The sequence below is a fragment of the Symphodus melops genome (genome assembly GCF_947650265.1).
Source record: "Symphodus melops genome assembly, chromosome: 8".
Lineage (NCBI taxonomy): Eukaryota > Metazoa > Chordata > Actinopteri > Labriformes > Labridae > Symphodus > Symphodus melops.
This window is the reverse complement of record NC_136698.1, coordinates 10,191,007-10,215,019: the sequence shown is the minus strand read 5'-3', so window position 1 is coordinate 10,215,019 and position 24,013 is coordinate 10,191,007. Positions and strand designations below refer to the sequence as shown.

The window sequence follows — 24,013 nt, the reverse complement described above, 5'->3', positions numbered from 1 at the left end:
AGTAAAAATCATCTCTACTACTAAAATACTGTTCGGTACATTTTATACATTATGTTCTCTACACGTTTATTGCGAATTTGCTTATATATTTAATAACACAAAATGGCACATTTTCCCGAGGGACCGCACAGAATATTTCTCAAACCTTTAAGATTGTAAAATATAATAGTGACCTGGTATGAGCCAACCGCGTTGTTTACAGGAGAAGTACTGCCTATATGTTTACGACATTTCTCTCTGCTTTACTGTTTGACGTTTTCAGCCGTTTGGTTGCTAGGTGTTTAGCGTCCTATCCGAGTACGGTTGCTAGCTAATGGCTATCTGAATAGTTAATATAAATGTAAGTGAAACCTATAACTTCTGGGCAAAGATGGATCGTCTTTGTTTCGTTTATGGATAACAACATTGTAAACGAAATGGACACATAACCCCCCTAAGTGAATAATGCGCGAATGAGGTGAGAATGATATTAATGAACTCTCTCCTGACATCAGTAAACGTTACCTGGTTAGCTTGAAAGCTTTAGCTTTTTCCTGCCAGAGTAAAGTTGCCGATTTAATTCACTGTTCAAGAGGATGGTAAAATGCAAAAGCAGGAATTTAATGTTGACTTAACATTGTTGTTAAGGGGCTTGAAACGACAGTAAACATTAGAAGTTCATGTTTTGTTTTGTTTTTGTTTTTTTGTTTTTTGGAGGAAAATAACATCCAAAAACCAATTAAAGAATCAGGAAAAAATATATTTTTAAAGTCAAAACGTTTTGCAATTAATATTATGGATAGATCAAACATGATTAGTTTGACTTATTTTTTCTCATGCCACTAAATATTTTCTGTCTTTCCTTGCAGGCTGATTAGCATGATTGTTGGAAGAGCAAAACCTCATTTAATGTAAGTTTCTAAGTGTGTAGGTGGTTGGAAATATTTTGGACACACATGTGTTCCAGACAGACAGACAGGATGGGGGACGTCTTGGCAACTGAGGCGGATCTTCTTGGCATGATAAAAGAGGTAAGAAAACGATTAATGAGAAAACACACAGATCATAATGATCATTATGCTTGAGCCCTAATAAAAGTATCAATACAATAAGCTGGCTGATATGATAGGGATTTGTTTTGTGTCTTTTTTTTAGTTCCTTAAGTTTGAAGACTTTGAAGATACTGTTCATAGTTTTGACAAGGAGTGCAAAAGCAAAGGCAAGCTGGTCTCAAAGCCACAGGGAAGTGCGCTCAGAGACTCCAAGACTCTTCACATTCAGGTTAATAATTAATCGTTATTGTTAGATTTGTAAACACAATGATCATAAACGAATAAGATTGTTTTTTGACTTTTCCAGAAAGATCTCCTGAGTTCTTTTGAGGATGGAGACCACAAAGTGTTCTTTGAACTGTGGACGGAAAATATTCCCTCCGAGGTTAAAGACACAGACCCTGAGGCCCAGAGCCTTGAGTTCTACCTTCACATCCACTTCACCATCTACCCACTGAGGAGGCACCCAGGCAGACATGTACGTAGATTAAAAAATCTTGTCTTTTAAACAATCTTAACTTCTTTGAGATTATCCCCAAAACAAACGTGTATCTGCAACCCTCTGTGCCTTCCATCTGAATTTCACTGTGTTATTATTCAAGATGTCCACTAAGCTGTGCTACAAGCTTTTTTTTTCTCAGTTGGCTCGCTATGATGTTGCCCTTTGCTTTACAGTCGTAATCCTTTCTAACTTCTATGCAGGGCAATGCAGTATTGCACATTTTGATATGGATGTTACTTCCAAAGAACACAATGGACTCAGCTGACATTTTCTATAAAACTTGAATGAAATCACTAACTTTGTTTGTCTGTAGGACCGAGCTGAGTTTGAGGAGAGGATTTCCTTCTTCAAGCAGTACCTGGAGACCCGGGGAGCAGCACTAAGCCAGACCACCACGTTTCTGCCTTACTATGCCCTGCCCTTCGTTCCTAACCCCACTGTCCACCCTTCATTCAAGGACCTTTTCCAGGTACATGGATAATTAAGGAACACTGCATGCTTATTTGTTACCATGTAGTTACGACATGTGAAGCACTATTCACCCAATACAATCATCTTTAAAAGGAGTACCGGTATAGTCATGTTTTCTCACTACCCGCTTTATGTTTATTTAGGAGTCATGGGTACCACAGCTGAAGGATAAACTGGAGCATTTCTTATCGGTGACACTAAAGCCGTCCAACACCCCGAGGCTGCTCAACTTATATGTATCCTTCATCTTGATTTGCTCACATGAAACTGATATGAAAACTACAAGAATACAACGTCATACGAGCAGCAAACACAACAGTTTGAATCCCGTGTTATATCGCAGCTTACACACATTTCTCCTCAGCTCCATAGCTATTGTGTTGAGTTTTTTTTATTTTATTTTATTTTTTTAGATTATGAATTCGACATCTTCGAGAGACACAGAAACAAACATTTGGCCGTTATCCTGCTAAATCACCAGGGCTTAACTGTGTTGACTCCAACACCTGGCAGCCCTTACAAAGAGGGGGCTTACAACCGGCCAGGACATGAAGTAACCATTTTGGAGACCCTTAAATAGAGAGGGCTTTCTCGAAATGTTCTTTAACATTATAAATCAGCTATTGGGGAAAAGCAACAGGTTGTTTTCTATTCCCTTTTCTGTCTGAGCTGCATTTTCAAATCTCAAATGTTAGACATGTTAGACTAAAGAATTAGTTCACCGTCAACTTTTGCCCAGATCTGGTCATTTCATTGACTGCAAACAAATGACGTCTTATTTTTTTCCTTTGTGGTTGTAAAACAGTGAGACCTAATCTGGCACTAACTCACCCTCAGCGCTCCAGAGTTAAAGGGCAAATGAAGAATAACAAGATTTGTTGCTTTTACTGAAGATTCAGCTCACGGCCTCTCCTTTTTCTTTTGCCCACTCACGAAACTAAAACCTATCCCTCCCGGTCCAACGATCAAAGCAGCTGAATGTAAAAATGATCATCACACAAGCTGTTCAGACTAAATCTGTCTTGTCTTTATGTTAAACTTAAAGGAGGGAGGTTATCTCGGGTGTAAATGTTTTTAATGTAAATCGTATGGCAGATGTCCCACTGTAACCTGGCTACCTAAATACATATAAATACAATGAGTGACAGCCGTGCTTTATCCCAGCAAGGGTTTTTTAGAGCTGTATAACTATCCCTCCCCTTAAAATAAACATACATTGATCCTTTGTCAACACTTTAAGTCTTGACACAAAATAAAAGTAAACTATGAAACTGAATCTGAATGAAAATAATTCTCTCTGAAAACTCTCCTCAAACCGGATGTACAACGTACTGTGAGTGTGTCTCACTTCAGCGAGACGTTAAACATCTTTACTTTGTGTGTACGCAGCTCTGGATGACGGCTTCAGATAAGAACATAATGACATTATAATCTTTTCCTAATATTTAAGTCGAGGATATTGTGTATTCCTTGACAGACATCACAGAAGGAGGGAGGGAGGAGTACTAAAGGTAAATATCCGTCTCCAATAAATCCTGCATTATGATGTGTATCCCTCCGTCCAGTCATATCCATCAAGTGTATGAACTGCACGCTAAGCGTATTTTATATATATATACATGTATGTGTATATATATGTGTGTGTGTGTGTGTGTGTGTGTATATATATATACACTTCCACATGAATGTTGAGTTGGTTGTAAGTCACAATATTCCACAACTTTTCACTCGATGTCATTAGGATCTTCATCAAGAACGGATGCTTTTTCCCTCGAGGCTTATGTTGAGCAATAATTAGTCAATGAAACCATAAAGGTAGAAAGAACATCTCAAATACTGATGTCATGTTCTTTTTTTTTTTTTTTTTTTTTTTTTTTTTTCTTTTCTTCTAATGATAAAGACATACTGTGTATCAGAACTGCCTTTAGTTACAAATCAGAACGTCCCTCATGGCGCCCTTCTCCGTGTGTGTGTTTGTGTGACGGCGCAGACACAATTCAGCAGTTACAGCTCCAGCTCGTTGAATCGGACCGGCACACCGCTAGCTACGTACGGAAGTACAACAAGATGCAGGCCGATTACCACAACCTGATTGGAATCACTGCTGAGCTGGTCGACTCATTGGAGGCTACGGTCAGCGGAAAAATGGTAACTCGGCAATCGAACACACACGCACACACGCACACTCATGAACACACAGGGCTACACGCTCCGACGACAAGGAGAGACACATATCACATGATCTGCTAAGTGGTTTAATTCAGGTGTCACCTTTTAAAGTTCATAGTTGTGGAAACACCTAGAATAAACAACCCTCTTCTTATACACACAATGTACTGCAGATGTGAAACACATGATGTATGTTTAATATGCGTACATTGGCACTTTGACACAAGATGACACGTTTGCGCTCAAGGAAACAATATGGTGTCCTCTCGCCATAAAAGCTCAAGGGGCCTGCTGTGTTTTTGCAGATCTCCCCTGAGTACCTGCAGAGTGTGTGTGTTCGCCTGTTCAGCAGCCAGATGAGACAGAGCGTGGTGCAGAGCTCCGACTTCACCCGACCGGGCACCGTGAGTCCTCTCCCGTCTCTCCTCCTGCACACATCAGAGGTATAAGAGTGACATAACACAAGGCCTGGACGCCCTCTTTGGAAATATCAAGAAAAGGGGGCATCGGTCCACGGTCCGTTTGGAGCCACAGTCTTAAACCCCTTTATGTTTGCAAAGGACACTCTCGTCTTCCTGTGCGTCACGGATGTATTGTCCTGCACGCCACACAAAGTTGACTCTGACTTTAGAAATAGATCTAGGGAGGGTTTTATTTGCCATCAGATGTGCACTGACTTTGAGTTATGTACTCATCCTGCAGTTTGTATCCTGGAAAAAAAAACCAATATGGCTCAATCCTGTTTTTTTTTTTTTTTTCCAGTTTTACACCCAGATGTGGAAGAATGAGTGTGAAGCTAAATTCACGTGGCATAACTTAAAGTGAAGGGGCACAAACAGCTTCAACTACGAGTGGCAACCTTGATCAAACTCTTTTCAAATCTCACTTTGGTTATATCCATTAGAATCATAAATAAGCTAGGAATGGTTTGTTGTAGGCCCGAGCAGAAGTATGATATTAGCGATACAAAACCATCACTTTAAATTCAACCTTTTTATTTTACTTTATTTCATTTATTTAACCAGGAAAGAAAAAAACTCTTTTTTTTTAAGAGTGTCCTGGACAAGACCAGCAGACAACGAGCAGCCAACCGTACAAATACAAACATATATCTGGACCGTAGGCAAATAAAAGACACAGATAACAGCAAATGTTTGTCAGGCTCATCCACAAACATATCGGGTAGAATATTTACAGCCAGACGTGTCTGCCTCCAAGTCATTTAACTCCCTCTTAAAGAGGCCCAACGAGAGAATTTTTCTAAGTTTCAGTTCATTTAGTAATGTCAACGTTGGAATACTAAGAGCAGCTGAGAGGGAAGGAACTCGTTCAGAGGATTTTGTCAGCATTTCACCGACAAACGTGGGTGTGACTTTACCAGACGAGGGAAGATATCTTCTTTTGAGTGCTGACGTCTTTACGCGCACACAGTTGACTTGGGACACCGATGAGTTTTTTATTTTATTTTTTTGATAACTTTTTTTTTTTTTTTTTTTTTACATTTTATTCTTTTAAGTTGAGCATGTCAGCTCATTTTTGAGCCAAGATGTGCACAAGCAAAAAAAAATATCAAGAAGCAGGAGAAAATGTGAAGCCAACCAATCATGCTTGCTGTCAGTTGCCTCCATTTAGCTGTCGAGCTGTGCCCTCCGTTATCTTGTTTCTTCTGTTTAAACTGAAAAACAAACCAAACATCTTTCTGTGTGTTTGTGTTTTCGTGTGTGTGTGTGTGTGTGTGTGTGTGATGCTCTTGTCCACAAAGGGATATTACTCTATGAGTCCGTATGATGATGGCTATGTAAGTTTCATTTGTTTTCATCTTTACTTCCTGTCACCGCTCAGGTCCCCACCTCTCATCTTGCTTGCCTCCCCCCCATCCCTCCTCTCCTTGTCATGTTTGCCTCTCCCTCCTTAACTGCACAGATACATTTCTTCCGCTTTTATTCCCTGACATTTTCTAGTGGTTTCTACTAGATCGTCCCAGTTTAAGGTGAATGTGTGGCCTCGTTTGTGGTTTAGGAAAAAAAAAAAAAAAAACGTCTTTTGTGAGACCACTTGTGAAGCCAAACAAGAGTATCTCTCTCTCTCTCTCTCTCTCTCTCTCTTTAATTACGTTTGTCTGGAAGGAACAGCCAGAGAACATTTCTCATGAAATAGAAACTCGAGTAAGAAATATGATTTAGGAAATAGAACCGTCACTTTAAGCTCTTAAAAAAAAAAAAAAAAAGAGGTGTAAATGAGAACAACAGAAACCAGACGGAGATCTTATCTACCAGAATTTGACTAAAGGTTCATGTTAGTTTCCTTCTTTGTGTAAAATAAACCCTCCTGGTAACCTGGATGATATATGTGCCTTCGCTTTAACAAATCATATGTGACTATTCAGTTAAAAAAAATAAAAATAATAAGAGACGTGAGCTTACTGCTAACAGGAAGATCAAGTCACATATTTGTCCCCGTGGGGAAATTCAAGGGCACACAAATTGAACAAAAAAGAAAACGTAAATCCAAAGTTGACCCTGTTCAAATGATTTTGTTTTGCAACTCTGCTCTGGATAAGCTGGGGGGGGGGGGGGGGGGGGTGTATCTGAGACAGAGAGCAGAGCTGTCTGCTTAGACAGTAACATGAAGAAGAGGCGGCCCTCAGCTGTCCCCCACTGTCGTCAAAGAGTTACTGTTGAGAAGGCGTCGCTTATGTAAACTGTGCATTGTCAGAGAATTCAGGTCAAGCTCTTTGTTTAGCTGAACCAGCTCCGATCTGCCGGGTGACTCAGTCCGTTTGACACCACCGTCAGTGGGGCTTTTCCTGGTGATAGACCGAAACACAGTCTGCTCCTCCAGAGGGGCTTTCGAGACCCAGCTGTGTCAAATGTCTCAAGTAAACATGTTCCCTTGCCCCTTCAGCGTTCTCAAATGTTTAGAGGGAGAGGAATTTGGGAATGAATCCCGGTGTCAGTGTTCTCCTCTTCTTCCGCTTTACCTACAACACCTCAAAGGAAAAATGTGGCCACATCACCTGATAGCTCAGACGACACGGATCACTCCCCTGACCTTAACATGGCTCCGGCTATAGGCCTAACCACCCACACTTTAGATTAGATTTCAGGGCTCAACCCCCCCCCCCCCCCCCCCCTCCTCAAAGCAGAAAACTACTACTCACTGACTAGTTGTTTCTCCTTCCCTTCACACAAGCACACAAACAACACAATTATCTGTGACTCTATTCAGGTGCTTCAGGCTCTAACAGAACAACAAACAGGTCGAGAGTTCAAGTGCAGCGAAAGAAAACGAACGAAGGAATGGCCGTTTCACACTAACCTGCACTCTCTAACACTTGATCATAGCTGACTTAGCTTAGCATGCTTGTAACTTACTGCATGGGTGGAGTGCCGTACATGTGGGGTGGGTGGGTGGGTGGGTGGGTGGGGGGGGGATTCAGCATGTACCACTAGCATGATGCACGCATGTCCAAAACACAACATTTAGACTGGAGCTAACTTTGACTGTTTTCAAGATGGAGAATAGTTCCAGGTAAGTCGAGGGATCAGATGGCAAAGATGAAAGAAAGAAACAAACCGATGTACAGCGGCATGTGTTACACTTTATAATGAGAGTGTGGTGGAAGAAGTGTTAAACCATCATATTCTAAAACGCATGGTACTCTCTCTCTCTCATCCTTTCATAGGCCTCCTCAATACTACGAGCGTCCATTGCACCTCCGTAAGTCTTCACTTTAAAGCCACAGTTTTGAACAGTGATGTCATACAACTCGGCTGACGTGGCTTTTTTTTTTCTTCTTACATCTGCAGGAGATCCAAGGAGGTGCCGATGCTTCCCTCACTGGACTATGTGAAGCTGAAGAAAGACCTGTGTGAAGGTCCAGACAGACTCAGGTCCCTGCTGCTTCAGGCTCTGCGCTGGGTGGGTTTCATTCATCTCATCCATCAGAGCGGTCGTCCCCACTTGTTGAGCTTCTTTCTTCACGTTCTGCTGAGTTTGTCCCGTCTTTCCAGTTAAAGCTTTAAGACTTTTAAGTTAAAGCCACATTGGAACGGTATGGATCTTCTGTAATGAGCGTTTTAGAGACATGGCATCAAAATCGCAGAAATCCAAGAATTTTCCCCAAGTGGAATTTTGTGAATCACCCTGGGAACGCCGTGTCTCAGTTTGGCAGAGTCGCTCGTCTCTCTGCTCAAAATGTCGCCACTTCACCCCAAGGGGCTCCCGCTGCTTCGCCGGCGGTGTATAAATGTGTGTGAATGGGAATAGTTCCTTCCGATGGCGACTTTACTAAGCAGTCTGTGTCATCAGTGTGTGAATGTGTGCGGCGTCCAGAAAAGCGCGCTACACAAGCTCAAGTCCATTTAGCACTCAGAGCCTTTTTGAAAAAGGACGGGTCATGTTCTTCTTTTATTTTGAAGACAGGCTTCCAAAGTTTAACCAAGAGATTTCTCTTTTCTGTTTTTTTTTGTTTTTTGTTTTTTTTGGTTTGGTTTTGTTGCAGAACGTGACATTTCTTCTCAACAAACATATTTAATCCGAGAACATTTTCTGTGACAGCAGACAAGTACAGTGAGTCACGGAAAACGCTCGGCGCTAAATAAATGTTGCTTGGTTCCTCTTTTATCGTGCTGCGAAGCTTTGAACTGCTTTAACTAAGATACTTAAGAGACCTTCTACAACAAGCTGTAACTGTTTTTAGACGTTCTACATGGAGAAGCTCTTAAGTGAGGCAGTTTGTGATCATAAGGTAGAGCTCAGTTACATTATTTATTTGATTTGCCCGTCTACCTGTTTGAGTCTTAAATAGTGTGTCATTTTCTTCTGATTTAATTTTTTTTTTCTTTTCAGAGGCTGACTCGCTCGCTCCCGGGTGAACAGAGAGACACGGTGCTTCAGGCGTTTATCAGTAACGACCTGCTGGAGCGCTACAGCACCAAACAGGTGGGACCACGTGACCGCACACTCACAATGAAACATCCCCCTCAAAGTGTCGACTGAAACGCGTTTCCCTACGTTCAGAATATTTAACGCAACGATCAGGACCACGGCGGTCTCACACATTTAGCCTCGAATGAATCCATGGTGCTTGTTACTGCAGGCATGTCTCACCCTCCGTTGACTCAAACCTGCAGAAAAAAAAACAGATTTCAAGATTTCGGATTCCACTCTACTCTTTTATGATTTAAGTTTTTTTTTTTTTTTAGAAACGATTATCACAAAGTAATCCCATTCAGCCTTTGTGTCTCTTAATGATTTCGAATTAAACCTCCCGAAAAACAAACTTGGACTCGAGCCAAATAAAAGCATTTTAAAAGGATGCTTACAGTTATTCAAGGTCAGCACTTGGAAAAATCCGACTTCAAATCGTGTTTACAAAAGTGTCTCCATTATTGGTATCTGTGCGTTCCTCACAGTGTTTGTACTCGTATCAAAGAACCCATGAAGTCATACAGTAAGGTCATATAAAGGCAGAGTTACTCTAACTCAGTGTCTGTCACCTGAGTCGGCACATTATTACTGTCAGTCTTTTTATAAATCGAGTCTCTCCAATCAGATTGGAGACGTAACACGTTCTCTGTCCCCGAGTGAGAAGTGTTCTCTTAAACAATTCAAACCCTTTTTTCTGTTGAACAAAAGGAACGACGACACGAAACGGATTATATTCCAAATTCAGCCTCAGAAAAAACGTTCCGAGGGCCTAAGAGCCGCATGTCTTTCTCACATGCCTTTTATTGTTTTCTTTCTATTCTTTTCTTGTCACATTTCCTTCTCCTGGCCTCCAGCCGTGGGGCGCCACAGTCGAGACACAAAAAGCTTTGTTTTTTTTTTTTCTTTTTTACTGGAAGGAGTCAATGAGCCTCACCTCACACCTGAGCTCTTTGTCTTCGGACTGAGCCCGGTTGCTCCAAGTTCACTCTAAATAAATAAATTGCGGGACGCCACGGTAACAGCATCACAATGTTGATTTGAAAAGAGAGCAATACGAATTATCACAAGATCACAATATAGGGATCACACAAACGATTTGTTCCTAAAATTAAACATTCTGAAATTTCATGATTTAGTGGATCATAAGGTTATACTGACAATGTATAAAGCATATCATAATATGTTGCCTGATAAGATTTTGAGTATGTTTGAAAGACGTGACTGTAAGTATGAGCTAAAAGGAACATGTTGGTTTAAAAAACTGAAAGTAAGAACAAATGTTAGATGTAGAACTATAGCAATAAGAGGAGTGAATTTATGGAATTGTTTGCATACAGATCTCAAATTGATTCAAACAATAAGTGGATTCAAAACGCTCCTTAGAAATAATATGTTACTTTCATATAGATAAGTTCTGAAATCAACTTCTATGACTTTATTTTTTCAAGTGTTTGTTAGAAGAGCATTGAGCACTGTCTGACTGTTTTGAATATTTTGAGAGGGATAGGCGCTAATAAGCCTGGAGCTTCAGCCTATACCCTTTGGTTTAAGAAAGTTATGTTACATGTGATGGGTTGTATATATTTGTTATTCACAAACCAATAAACTCAACTCAACAACTCAACAACAACAAAATTCAAAACATAAATGTTGTGCTTCAAGACGAAAGAGCCATGAGCTTACTGCTAACAGGAAGATCAAGTCACAGAGTCAGCTGCTTCTATTTAACGTTGGAATCAGAGGAGAGGAGGAGTGGTCTGTTTTTTATCGGAACGCTTATAAGTCATCAAGTTCGGCTCGTTTAGGGAAAATAAATAGAACATGTTTTTAAAACTGCACTGAATATTGTTTGTTTTTGTTTTATAGAAAAGCGTGCTTCATTTAATGAGATCCAAGTCCGAGATTGTCCGCCAGTACATGGCTCGCCTCATCAATGCCTTCGCTTCCCTAGCAGAGGGTAAGTACTCCACTATCATCCAGGTTGCTCTTTAGAACGCGAGTCCGTCCTTTTAATGGGGACAAGCGGAGACGCAGACTCCCGACTGTCCGACAATGACTTTGACCTCCAGGTTTGCCTCTAACGATCATCTGCATCACAGCGCGACAGTCACGTGGAGCGATGACTTGTTAGTAACCTTGTATTTGCACTGACTGGTTTTTGTTTGGATGGCTTCGTTGACTTGAGAGTAGATGACAAGAACTCTCAGAAAAAAGGGAAGAAAAAAAAACGATCGTGCAGTTCGGAGAGCTTCTCAGAATGTCTTCGCTGTGCTCAAACTGACGACGGGACAACAATTTGCTGACTCACTCTCGAAGTGATTTCAGACGTAACGGACGAATTCTTCAACTGAATGAGGCATACAGTATGTCTCGCCGTTTGGTATTCACCTCATGTTTTTTTTTTTATCTTCTCGATCACAGGTCGCGTTTACCTTTCCCAAACCTCCATTCTTCTGAAACTTCTGACTGAGGCTCTCAGGACGGAGGAAAAAGACTCTCTGACGAGAGAGAATGTGCTCGTGGCTCTGCAGAAACTCAGCCTCAGGTAGAGGTTTAGAAATGACAAGTTGTTCGATAACAACCTCGCGTGTCCAATTTTCTTTCAAAGGTCAACCCATGACCTGCAGGGTTCGAATTATGGAATCACTTTGAATCCTGCGTTTAATGGCCTCGTTTTTCCCTATCCAACTAGCTTACATTCTTGTCTTCAGATAAAAAAAAATAAATAAAAAAAAGTTTCTTCCTCTTGATATGCTTCCGCATGACGCTGGGTCACTGTCCTGTTGGCACAAATGTCGTGAAGTTGCTTTTTGAATACATCCGTATGTTTAGGAGGAGTCAGCAAACCGCCATGATCGCAGACGATGTGATTGGCTGGCTGGTGGATGAGCTGCAGGATTCCGACTGCCTGAGCGACTACACCCTGGAGTACTCCGCTGCCCTGCTCATGAACCTGTGTCTGCGAACGAAAGGTAAAGCCAAGGGTCAGCTCGATGAAGAGACAGCGACAGGGATCTTTGTAGTCTTTTAGTAAAAAAGAGAGAACCTTTAAAGCCTACGTGGAGGATAACGTCTGACACACATTTAAACCTCAACTTGTGAAGACGCCTCATTAAAATATCTCAAGCAAAAGTCTGAGCTCAGATTTCAGCGTAAATCCATTTTCCATCTTTAAAGCCACAGAACGCCTCAGTGTAACTGTGTTCCCGTTGGATTATTTCATTATGGGGCACAGTGGAGGCCAGCATTGGTTCCATTCACTATGTATTTAAGCTTTTTTTAACAGCGTCTCCTGAAACATGGTGCTCATGGATGCACTCTCCTTTTTACTTATGGCCTCTTACATCATCAGCAGAGTGTATCTTTGTTCATGTCACTCTCACTTAACTGCACACACAGCATGCACGCACGCACTCACTCCCTTCGTTTTCACGAGTGTCTTTATATGTGCCTGGAGGGTCTCTTTTTTCCCAGCAGTAAACTTCTGCACTGCATTTGATTAATTCCTGGTCCTGTTATCTTTCACAGAGACTGAAGGAAAACAGAAGGGGGGAAAAAGACAAGATGGACCGGGCTAATTACAAATCCTAAAACATACAACCTATTTACATTTAAGGATTAGAAGGAGAAAAACAACTTCAGGGTTTTCTTTATATATTGAGGCGTGTGTGTGTGTGTGTGTGTGTGTGTGTGTGTGTGTGTGTGTGTGTGTGTGTGTGTGTGTGTGTGTGTGTGTGTGTGTGTGTGTGTGTGTGTGTGTGTGTGTGTGTGTGTGTGTGTGTGTGTGTGTGTGTGTGTGTGTGTGTGTGTGTGTGTGTGTGTGTGTGTGTGATGGTTGCATGTCTTGTCTGTGCAGGAAAGAGGAAATGTGCCGAGAACGCCAAGCATGTGCTGAAGGTTCTAACCGACCTCCTCGGACACGAGAACCATGAGGTGATGCGTTCATCCGTCAACACTTCCCACACAGAACACACAATCAAAGAGGATGGAGAAAAAAAAAATCATCATCAGCATCCATATCGTATAAAGACATGGCACTGTTATCGTTTGTAAAGAAACAAAAAGGAGTTTTGCGGTAAAATCCTGAAACAATCGTTGCCTCCTGTTGATCTGTTAAACCAAAATGTCAGCACCACTGTGATGAAATCCGACACATCGAGGTTTGATGTAATGTTTATGATGCCTTCATGACTTCAGGCATGTCTATAAAACATGAACAACTCTTAACTCATTCACTTTCATGAAGGCTTGTCAGTAATTGTGGAGGTTATAGTAGATAGTATACTAGTGAACACTTGTTTTTAAGAAGGCATCTGATCACTGCTTTGGCATTACGGTACGAAAAATGGCACACTGAGAATCTTTGAAAAATCTGCCTGAAGTGCATTCTTTCCTCTTTGTGTCTTTTTTTTTTTTTTTTTCTTGCTGCTGCACGTTCATGCAAGCTGCGTCACGAACTTTGGCCTGAGACGGTGTAAATATAGAGGCTGTTTGTGTCTGTGTCGCTTTGCTTTCCTCAGATTCGTCCGTACGTGAATGGAGCCCTGTACAGCATCCTGTGTATTCCCTCTGTGCGACAGGAAGCCAAAGAGATGGTGAGATTGCTGCAATGTCTTCACCTGCTCGCCGAAAACGGACGCAGTGTTGTGTTTGTGTCTCTTCGGTGTCAGCGCGCGGGCGGTGTCTGGAGAGGAAACGGCAGGTGTTCGCTGTCATTTGACACAGTCACTGTACCCTGAGACTGCTGAGCCGGTGTCTGTGCCTCCCACTGATTCGTGCGGGGAAACCAGAGGCACTGCAGGAAACCGCTGTGGGCCGACAACCGCAGTGGCTGGAAATGTGCAAATTTTGACGACGACAGTAGGAAACCTCGCTAATGCGGCCACATCTGACAGCGCTCACTCTCGTTGCCCTGCGAAGCATCTCATGCATTATTTCTGTGAAAAACCACCGAAGCAAGAATTTTCTTGCTGGGAGTGAAAACAGCACAATGTTGGTTGGAGGGGCAGCAACAGACATCACCACTGAGTAAAATTCACAGCAGCAGAGGAGAATTACTCTGCTGCTGTGTATATAGTCATGGTTAAGTTGAAGCCTCTGCATCAGTGACAATTCAAATACATGACAGGATGCGTTTGTTTGTTTGTTTTTTTTTCCTCCCATGTTTGTAGAGTGTAGAGGAGATCCTCCGCTGCTACAGCAAGGAGGAGAACCCGGACCTCAACAGACAGATTGAGTTCATCATTAAACAGCTGAACTCAGGTCAGTCGAGCCAAAGTCCCTCTCACGACGGTCCGATCGAGGACTGTGAACACAGAACGAACAGACCCTTTTATGTGCATGTGAGGATGTTTTTAAGCAGGTGTTTGCACTTCGTCAAACTTTCTCATGAGGGAGGAGCAACAATTGAAATGAAACGATTCATTTCATTGTTTAGATCTCATCATTCCTGTTTTAAGATTAAGACACCCCCCCCCCCCCCCCCCCCCCCCCCCCGAGCAGGAAATGTGCTGTTGTACATGTCATCACAACTTTTCAAAATGTGTGATATTCCCCGTGTTGTGGCCGCCGACTTAACTCAACTTTATTTATATAGCACCTTTCACAGAAGAAAAGACAGCACAGAGTAGGACACACAGAATGCCAATTACTTGTCGACGCATCCTATCTTCTACCCGCATCCTCTTTGCTCCGTATCTGCTGAGTTTAAAAAAAAAAAAAAACATGCACTAAAAAGTAACTGTGAGCCGTGTCGGTTATTCAGCGGCTAGCTGGACACAGGACCTAAGGGTGTTCACTTAAACTCAACAAACAATTGAGGCCGTGTTGCAGCAGGCCGTGTTGCAATCTCAATGTTCTCGAGGATTTCCAGCGCTACCATCCGTAGCTAAAACATTTGTGAAGAAGAACTAGACGTGTGACTGAAATCCTGAGTCCTTTCATTGAATTGTGACGCGTCCGTGAACATGGTGTATGTCTTTAGAGTGACGCCCTTTTTTTGGGGGGACATTTGCTGCCGTGTTTAATTCTCCTGCCGTCCCTGTGTTTCTTCCAGCCGAAGAAGAGGGACCAGAGTCGGACGATGAAGAAGAAGAAGACGACAATGATGCAAGTCGCCCCTCACTCAAACTCAAACTGTCAATGCCCTTCACCTTGATATCATATGCCCATCAAGGCATTCATCTCTAAACCCTCTCAGTCACACAGCTAATGCAACATATCAAAAGAAATATGTGAACACACACAACAACAACAACAAAAAAAGGAATGGATGATAAATGAGGGTGAGATGAAGGGCAGCCAGAAAAGGGACACCTCATATGTGACACCTTTCCCAAACTTGTAGATGGCAATCTCGGCATGACACAGATATTGGGTGTCTCCCACCCGTGTGTTTGTGCATGTGCATGTGAGGTTAGGGGGGCGATGGGCCTGGCAGATTGGATACTGTGGGAAAGTGGGTTATCAAGATAAGGTATGCATACGGTCGTAAGTTAAAGCGGGGAACGACGAGAGGAGCGCGAGTGCCCTTATTCCATTGCCTCTGATCTCGGATGAGGTGTTTTCAGAGCTGCTATCCGTTTACCTGGGGCATAATGGGGAGGTGATATATGTAGCAACATGTAGACTACACTGCTCTTTTGTTGCTGTGTCGCCGTGCCAGCAGTGTTTAACGTGTTCCACTTGTTCGCCGCACATCAATGGGATTGTGAACATGTTTTCCGGAAAAGTCATTAATGAACCACTCTATCCGGCATAAGAAGAGATTTCTACACAGCTTAGAGGCTTGTGTGCGGTTGTGATTTTCCAAATATGGCTATTTGGAAAAACTTGAGATAGATAGATAGATAGATGAGTTCTTTCAGACAGCCATATGTCCATCTAAAATGATGTCATATTTATGTTACTCTCTTTGTCATGTGACAGGAGGACTTAATGGAGGCCGACCTCGATGTAGAGGAAGTTCTCCAACCGCAGCCCAGAGAACTGTGTGGGGAGAGTCTGCTGACAACTGAGTACCTCGGAGTAAGCGCCCACACACACACACACACACACACACACACACACACACACACACACACACACACACATACACACACATACACACGCACGCACTCCCTCACCGCGCACGGCGCAATAACATGAACGTCACTAAATCCATTGGATTGCGTGTGTGTGTGTGTGTGTGTGTGTGTGTGTGTGTGTGTGTGTGGTTCTGTAGATCATGACCAACATGGCAAAATCAAAGAGGAAGCCAAGCCCTGTGCAGCAACCGAGCGTTGATGAACCCCTACAGCGGCCGGTCACCCCGAGCTCTCACCGCAATGTCAGTGCAGCGTAAGTGAAGTTACCCTCCGAGTGTGAAGTCCACATCAGGGCTGCAGCTCAAGTCCACACTCGTGGTGATTGTTGGATTAACAGGTGTGCAGGATCTGTTTTGTTTCCTGCTTCGGGTGCTTTAATTGTTTACTGTTCAGGTACAAAGAGACGCCATTTTTACACTACGAGCAAAGTATCAGGGAATTCTACACAGGGGATACTTTTCCTCTTTTACCCCCCTCTCAGTTTACAGGACAGGCCGCTCGTAGTACCTTACACAATGTGCTTCCTCCTCCAACCCGTTAATAAGCAGTTCAGTAGGTCATTACTAAGCACGACTGTAATGTTCTTGTTAACGTGTCAGCACTGTTGGTAATGAAACTCAGATAACTCAGATAACTGTACCAACTGCTAAGGTAGACTGTAAGGATTAAACGGTATTATTGACTTATAGTTATGACAGCTATGTTGGATTCATGTTCCTTACGCGACAGGCCTCCAGACAAAAGGGAAGCATCAAATCTCAACCAGTAACTGAATCACTGGATTCACAACCTAGCACAGATCATGATTTATACAGCACGTTTCCATTTCAAACAAGAGTTTTGTTCAACGGTTAAGAAAAAAAAAAAAAAAAAAAAAAGCAAAGCGATCGAGATAAAAATTCTGAGGTGCGATTTTTCAACCTATCATCCCGTTTCTAGATCTTACCAAACCTGAGCAGGACTGTTTGTTTTCATGCGCAGGGATTATCGATCCGGCGGTCAGGGAGGCGAGGGAGGGAGCCTGCCACCGTCCCGACGCAACTCCCGACCTCCCACACGCTCTGGCAGTCGCCCCAGCACAGCTGACTCCCTTCGTCACAGTATCGGTGAGTGGAGGCTGTTCAATGAATACAGTGTTGAACAAGTAGGAAAATATACTGTCAATGAATACACATTTGGCCATATTGAAAAAAAAAATGTAAAAAAAAACAGCAGCTGTTCATAGGGTGTTTAAGGACTGGTTTTCCCTCCCACCTGCTGATTGTCATTTCGGTTGGATAGATAGATAGATAGATAGATAGATAGATAGATGTACATAACCTGTGAAGGAGAGGAAACATATGTGCTGATTAAAAGAGACCTGTAAACAGAAAAGAGCCTTAGAAACAAAAGTGCTGACCTTCTAGAAGTTAGTGTTGTTTGTGCATGTATAGAGGTGTTTGAGGTAGTGCCAGAGGTGTGAGGACAGACATTAAACAGTCAATGCAGACAGTTAGGGATGCAGATTAAAGTGCAGGTTGAGTCATTAAAGTGCTTTAGTGTCCAAAACAATAAGGTGAAACCAGGAGTGATTAAAGTGATTATCATTAAGTGCCCAACTATTAAAAATCAAGGTTTTCTATGAAAGAAACGTTAAGGGTGACTCCAGTCAGGTATTCAATGGTGACACTAAAAGTCTAAGCAGTGTGTTGTCTTTTTATGTTTTTTTATTTTCAATATTGAAGTGTCAATTCAAGGACCAGATAACGTGTCACTGTTACCGAAGAGCTGCGCTGAACGGCCTCCTCTTTATCCCGTGTAAACACACACACACTCAGATTCTGAATGCGGCCGGTTGTCCCAGGAGTCAGAGCTGGAAGGGCCGTATGAAGGGCGAGCCAGAAAAGGACACTCCCAGGAGGAACACAATGGACAGGCTGCCAGGTAAACTGACACACACGTGAAAACTCAACGCACACACATCCCCCCCCCCCAAAAAAAAAAAAAAAAAGGAGAATGTGTGTGCTGTCATGAAGGTCATTTAAAGGCTCACACACTGAGAGTTTCTCGATGTTGCTTCATTTCATGATCCTGTTCTGGGTTGCAACTTATATTATGAAACTGAGAAGTTGTGCGACAACGAGACTTTTAACACACCGGTGTGACATCGAAAGTGATTCACCTTCAACCTGCAGGTAAAATGTGGTGAGTTGTTTTGAAGAAGCTTCGTCTCATTAAGAAAAAAAAGAAGCTGAGCCAGAGTCGAGCTGTGAGGACGGGCAAAACATAAACAAGTGCAAGTCAGCTGAGGTGAAACCCGGCGATGCACGTCAGACTCAGACTTGGCCGGAGCGACGCTGCACACCGACGGGTGACTCAGCACAGCCAAGCTGGTCGATGAGACTGTGACATGGGTTTAAACGAGCAGCACCCACAAAGAGAGCCATTCAATCAGAGCGCCCCCCCCCCCTCGATTCTCCTCTCCTCTTTTTAATCCCAGAGGAACTTGACTCCAGAATCCCCGCCAAGGGTAATGAGTCCCAGGAAACCGCCTCCTGACTCCCCACAGGGACATAAAACACCTCAACAATGCAGACTTCCAAATCTCAGTCCCAGTTTGGAGACTTTCAGAGGGAGACGTCCGGACACAATCTATATTCAGTACAGTTTTTTCAGTGTGTTTTTTTTTGTATTGTACATGAAAGAATAGTGCACAGTCAATGTAATGAAATGCATTTTACCAAGATAAACAAGGGACATCAGAAGAATGAATACAATAAAACACTCCGATTACTTAGCAGTAATGAGATTGATGTTGTTTAACTTCTGAATGGTGAATAGGTGAGGTCGTAATAGTTCATAACATCCAGTCGGACCTGATGGCATCAGGAGTGTCGGAGCCAATGTGTGACTCCTGTGGGTAGACATCCATCCGTCTATTATGGTATAGGATAGCTTCATCGGGTCACTCTGCTCCTGACTGTTCGGGACGTTCAAAAGCAGAGTTTGGACGTTGTTCTGTTTCCGGAGGCTGAGGAGGTTTTTTCTCTCTCTCTCTCTCTCTCTCTCTCTCTCTCTCTCTCTCTCTCTCTCTCTCCGACTCGCAGGGACGTGAATACAGATTTTCCTCTCAGTACCACAAAAAAACAGGGCGCGTCTCCACAAAAGATGCATCAGAAAATGTGCAAAGATGTGCCGGTGTGACACGCATGTGCATGAAGCAGTTATCGTGAAAAACATTCATGGAAAAAGTTTGACCTATGGTTTTTTCTTTTTTATCCTATGTAGAATGTGACAGTGACTTGTGAGCTGGAATGTAGAAATGCAGGGGTGATAAGGATCATGATAAGATATGATGGGGAACCAGAGCAGAGGATAGGGACTGTGATATCAAACCTGCCTTTGTTAGCTAACCAGTAACGAACTCTGAGAGTCTGTGTCATATTGATGACATGATTGACAGCTCTCCCGTGCCAGGTGTCTTGAGAGTTTTTTTTCAAACAGATATCTGCAGGCTTTTGTCAGGAAAGGAGCAGCTCGACTGAGACAGATGACATAAGTGTTATCAAGTGTTCGCGGTCCAGGGCGAGGGGCTCAGATATGTTCGATGCTTGTTCTATAAAAGCCTCTCGTGAAACGAGATCTGCGGTCTCTTCTGAGTTAACAGGATGTAGCCCTCTGAATTATCCTTCTTACAGGAAGCTGGTGAGTCATAAAAGTAGTCGATAATGCTCAGTTATTGTCTGGCATCGATGTATTATTTGTGACTTCTATGGAGCACGGACCAATCATGTGTTCCTTTTTTTTTCGTTTTCTATAGCCCTGCGTTTGAAAGCCAGCCCAAGATTCCCCGTACGCCTGACACAGCAGCCGGCCAGAACAGTGGTCACCGGGCTCGGGGTCTGACTCTGGCACCGCAGTTCTCCCAGGCGGAGCCACAGCAGAGCAGCCGGCCCGGGTCTGCCAGCCCTGGAGGAGGAGGAGGAGGAGGAGGAGGAGGAGGAGGAGGGCGACAGAGTAAGAACATGGTCATCAGCCAATAAGGACAAATATCTGCTCTGCCTGGTTACTTTGTTTGTCTCTACAGCCCTGTTTAAAAAAAAAAAAAAAAAAACAACCAGCAGAGATCCGGGGGTCCAGTTCTTCCCAGAGGAAGAAACACTCCCAACATTTACGAGTTGGATGTAAAGAATCTCGCATTGACAGGATAAAGCTTACGTTGCTTTTTTTTTTTTAAATCTCTAAAATGTCAAAGATAACAATGAAAAGAACCACAGTGAAACATGCCATACGTAGCTCACCAGGGACATTAAAGGGGAAACAAATCAATGTTTTTTTTTTTTTTTTCATGGAAACTCTTCTCCATGCTGTTTTGAAACAGAGCCAATAACTCCGTGGTGAGGCTCAGTACAGCTGTGTTGATGTGCGTACAGGACAGATCATAACTCTTCTAAGGTCTCTTTGTGTTTTGGTCTGAAACACTGAAAGCCCCAATCTCCACTCTGACCATCATCATCCAGCCCTCTGCTGTTTCTCACCAAATTTATAAGCGTCCAAGTATCGACCGTTCGGATCACTTCCTGCTCCTTACAAACCGGTTTAACCAGAACTCTCCAGCGCAGTTCTGAAGAGAGAGAGAAAAAAAGGCTTTCTCACAATAAGAAAAGCTGTAAGATGACAAATCACAATCCAGTTTCCCTCACGCTCACGTCTTGAGTTACACAATCTGCCGTGTCTTTGTTTGGACGCTCTTATATAACAGCATCCAAACTTCTACCTCACATTAAATCTTACATTCACTCGCACACAGTTGTCCTTCCCACCGGCACCCGAACTTTGACAGCCTGTGAATGTCTTTGTAGCGTTTAAAGATGAGATTTTTTTTTTCTTCTTTTTTCTTTCACACCCGATCCAGAAAACGTAGAAAACACATTTTCCCCAGAAGACACAACATCAAGCAGCCCATCCCCAAAACCCTGGCCCACTTATTTGTCTGCTGTCTCTTTCACATCTTAAGTCTTTAAGTCCAGTCTGTGCAGAGAAGACGGCCAGATCAGAGTGTCCGGTGCTCTTAGTCGGAAGATAAAATCGTTTCATGCTCTCATACATCTAAAATTGCATTTGATGGTTGATTACCTCCGGCTCTTACACCAGCTGCCCTTACCATCAATCTTATAAGAGAAGTTTAATGGTTAGCCCAAGCCACCACTTCCTCCTGCGTTTCTGCGTGGTATGATACGAGGCCTGGCCATTGTCTTTAAAAACCTATTGTCTCGTGAGGAAGTGGAGGGATCAGCAGGTGGAGTGCAAAATCAATAAACTGATTCCTTTTCTCTTACTGTGAGAATTTCGAGTTATTGTTTGTCTTTATTTTTCAATCGAGCCACTTTGCTTTAAGTTATTGCTCTGTAGAGCGTCTTCTGCCGACAGTCGAGCTCTATTATATCTTGCGTTTGACGCTGCAGACAGAGAAGGCACGAACCACACGCTGAGACAGGACGCTGCGTTGGCTGAGCGTAAGACAGAGGAGACGTTTCTTTTTTTTTTTGTATCTTACAATGCAAACATGGAAAGGAGCTGCTGCTGCCACTCCATGTTGAGAGGATGGAAACAAATCTGCGTTATCCTGCTCAAGTCCTGTCGACGAGGTGGAATCCAAGTGATGAGAGATCGCTGTGAGGTTTTCTGTGCAGCCTGAGGAAGCGGAGGAGTCGTAGCTGTTGGGACTGTCACTGTGGCCCCCGAATCAGGAACGTGATGAGGAAATCTGTTTTTGTGTGTGGGGGGGGGGGGTTTCCGGTTCCTCCACAAACTAGGAAGTTAAAAAAAAAAAAAAAAAAAAAAAAGGACAAGGTGGAACTCATTTACTTAGAATGCCAGAGGTTTGATTTTTAAAACTTGATCATGTGTGACAGCTGTCTTCTCTGAGACGTACGGCACATTTTGTCCACAAGTTTACTTTATCAGATCAACAGTCTTTGCGTATCCAAAAACTTCAACTCACATCTTTCAACTTGATTCTGTCAACGTTCAATTTCAAAAGAAATGATCTGATACTCATTTCCACACGCAGATATTTTCGAGAATCAAAATCTTCCAACTTGTGATTGCTTTGTTTATACTTTTATAATGTGTTTTTTTTAAAACCTCTATCCACCGCGCCTCCCTTCCTCCCTCTCCCTCTCTCTCTCTCGCCTCCTTTAGGCAGCCAGTTGAAGAGGCGGTGAAGAGGGAGCTGTCACCATGCTTGCAGCGCTATCTCTCCCGGAGCATCAGGCTTCCTGTAACATCATCCCCCCCCCCCAGGTCGCAAACAGGGTCAGAGCAACAGAGATGGTGGAGGAGAGCGAGGAGAAGGAGGGGCCTGAACAATGTGAAGGATTGTCGCTCTGCATTTTTGGCCCCCCCCCCCTTCTTCAGCTGCAACATGACCTAAAGTCAGACCACAATCTCAACCCCCAGGTGATGGATGGCACATCTTTATATGTGCAACTTCCTCCCGACAAGGCTAAGTTTATATTTTTACAAGATGTGCATATTCTAATTTCAAAATGGAGACCCGCAAACAAAATCCATCTCACTTTGGGGTTTTCTGGCATACGCACATTCCTCTACATTACCTCAGCTTCGTTTAGGTTAAACGAAGACTTTTTCGTTGATGAATCCTTCAAGTCCAGACTTAAGCCCACGGACGTTTAATACTCTTTCTTCCATTTAAACAATTGATGTAAGAAATACAACGTTAATCTCGGTCTGTATTTGTCTTTGAAGTGATTGTGTAGATATTTTTTAAAGAAAAAGGGATGTTCTTTGGGAGATCACAAATCGATAATGGTTTTTCATTTCACGATGTGCTGCAGATAGATTTTTGTTTGACCTGTGTGGAAAATATCCATCCACATGAATAAATAATTGTACCAGCGTCACTTTCAAAATAAAACATGATCTCATATTAGAGGAGCTGCTCTTGAGCTGTTTACAGAAAGACTCAGGCCCTTGACTTAAGATGTCAGGCTGCTGCGTGTTTTCGAAAGATATTCAGGACTGCTTTTTGTTGTTTCTTTACACTACCATCCATATAACTTGAATTTGTGTGTCTTAAATCCAGCATGATTGCCGTTGTACATTTGCACTGTTTTCCAGGTGTGGGGGATGTTCGGAATCTTTTTTTTTTTTTTGTCAACATGCTACATTTAGGCTGTATTGTATTTTTTTGTAGTAAATGGTTTTGATACTTTGGGTTTAAATAAACGTGTGACATGTCATCTGTGTTTGGTCCAGACCTCGTCGGTGGATTTATTCATGTGATGACAGGTGTTAAGGATATTTGCTGCTGTTTAAGTCTTCAGCTCAGTCTCGAATCACAAATCACCTCCTCTGTGATAACTGGAGTCATTCTGTGCCCATGCGATGATGTGGGCGCGGCTGTCGCTTGCACTGTGCAAAGAAAAACACTAGATAGTGTGAGCCCTATTGGGATGCCACCCAGCAGGAAAATGTCTTGTACCCGTTTGTCAGGTTGTTCGTGTCCTGAGGGGAACGGGTCAAATTCTGTGCAACAAAATGAAAGCATGTTAGTAAGCTGCCATTTAATATATATATATATATATATATATATATATATATATTGACATTAGTCTGGTTGGCAACCATCCAATATTGTTTTCCCAATCCTAACCAACATATCCGTCACATGACCACTTTCCCTTGTCTTTGTTGGCAGTACACAGAAGATAAGCACAGGTGTTACTGAATTCTACTAACGAGAGATCACAGCCGCCCTTCAAGTCAACATGTCGTCATGTTCAGTAAAACACTTCTTTAACAACCCTCTGATATAAATT

At 42.8% G+C, this 24,013-nt stretch overlaps 1 protein-coding gene across 5 annotated transcripts; it reads left to right on the top strand.

Moving 5' to 3' along the window:
- Window positions 1-227: 227 nt before the first annotated feature.
- Window positions 228-23,434, top strand: armc9 (armadillo repeat containing 9). Of its 5 annotated transcripts, XR_013779775.1 has the most exons (26): window positions 228-457; window positions 849-1,010; window positions 1,135-1,260; window positions 1,339-1,509; window positions 1,847-2,002; window positions 2,148-2,240; window positions 3,491-3,515; window positions 3,995-4,152; window positions 4,479-4,577; window positions 7,859-7,893; window positions 7,983-8,094; window positions 9,025-9,117; window positions 10,972-11,062; window positions 11,527-11,650; window positions 11,938-12,077; window positions 12,962-13,038; window positions 13,626-13,700; window positions 14,277-14,367; window positions 15,161-15,213; window positions 16,033-16,131; window positions 16,328-16,443; window positions 17,172-17,296; window positions 18,008-18,113; window positions 19,277-19,361; window positions 19,479-19,874; window positions 19,990-20,073. XR_013779775.1 is itself a non-coding variant. In XM_079351313.1 (25 exons), the coding sequence occupies exons 2-25, from the start codon at window positions 936-938 to the stop codon at window positions 22,394-22,396; spliced, it is 2,460 nt and encodes an 819-aa protein (XP_079207439.1). In that variant the 5' UTR covers window positions 229-457; window positions 849-935; the 3' UTR covers window positions 22,397-23,434. The 5 variants fall into 5 exon arrangements, 4 of the variants coding, with proteins under 4 accessions (XP_079207440.1, XP_079207439.1, XP_079207438.1 ...); XM_079351313.1 differs by lacking the exons at window positions 19,277-19,361; window positions 19,479-19,874 and adding an exon at window positions 22,374-23,434 and having other exon boundaries at window positions 229-457; window positions 19,990-20,186; XM_079351314.1 differs by lacking the exons at window positions 19,277-19,361; window positions 19,479-19,874 and having other exon boundaries at window positions 947-1,010; window positions 19,990-20,498.
- The last annotated feature ends 579 nt before the right edge of the window (window positions 23,435-24,013 follow it).

What these genes read in the sequence shown, in the direction of transcription:
- armc9 (XM_079351312.1), top strand. Translation starts at nt 936, where the DNA reads ATGTGTTCCAGACAGACAGACAGGATGGGGGACGTCTTGGCAACTGAG. An exon ending in AAGAAGAAGACGACAATGAT is followed by an intron (nt 15,214 to 16,032) that starts GCAAGTCGCCCC and finishes GTCATGTGACAG; the next exon opens with GAGGACTTAATGGAGGCCGA. An exon ending in CACAATGGACAGGCTGCCAG is followed by an intron (nt 18,114 to 19,989) that starts GTAAACTGACAC and finishes CGTTTTCTATAG; the next exon opens with CCCTGCGTTTGAAAGCCAGC.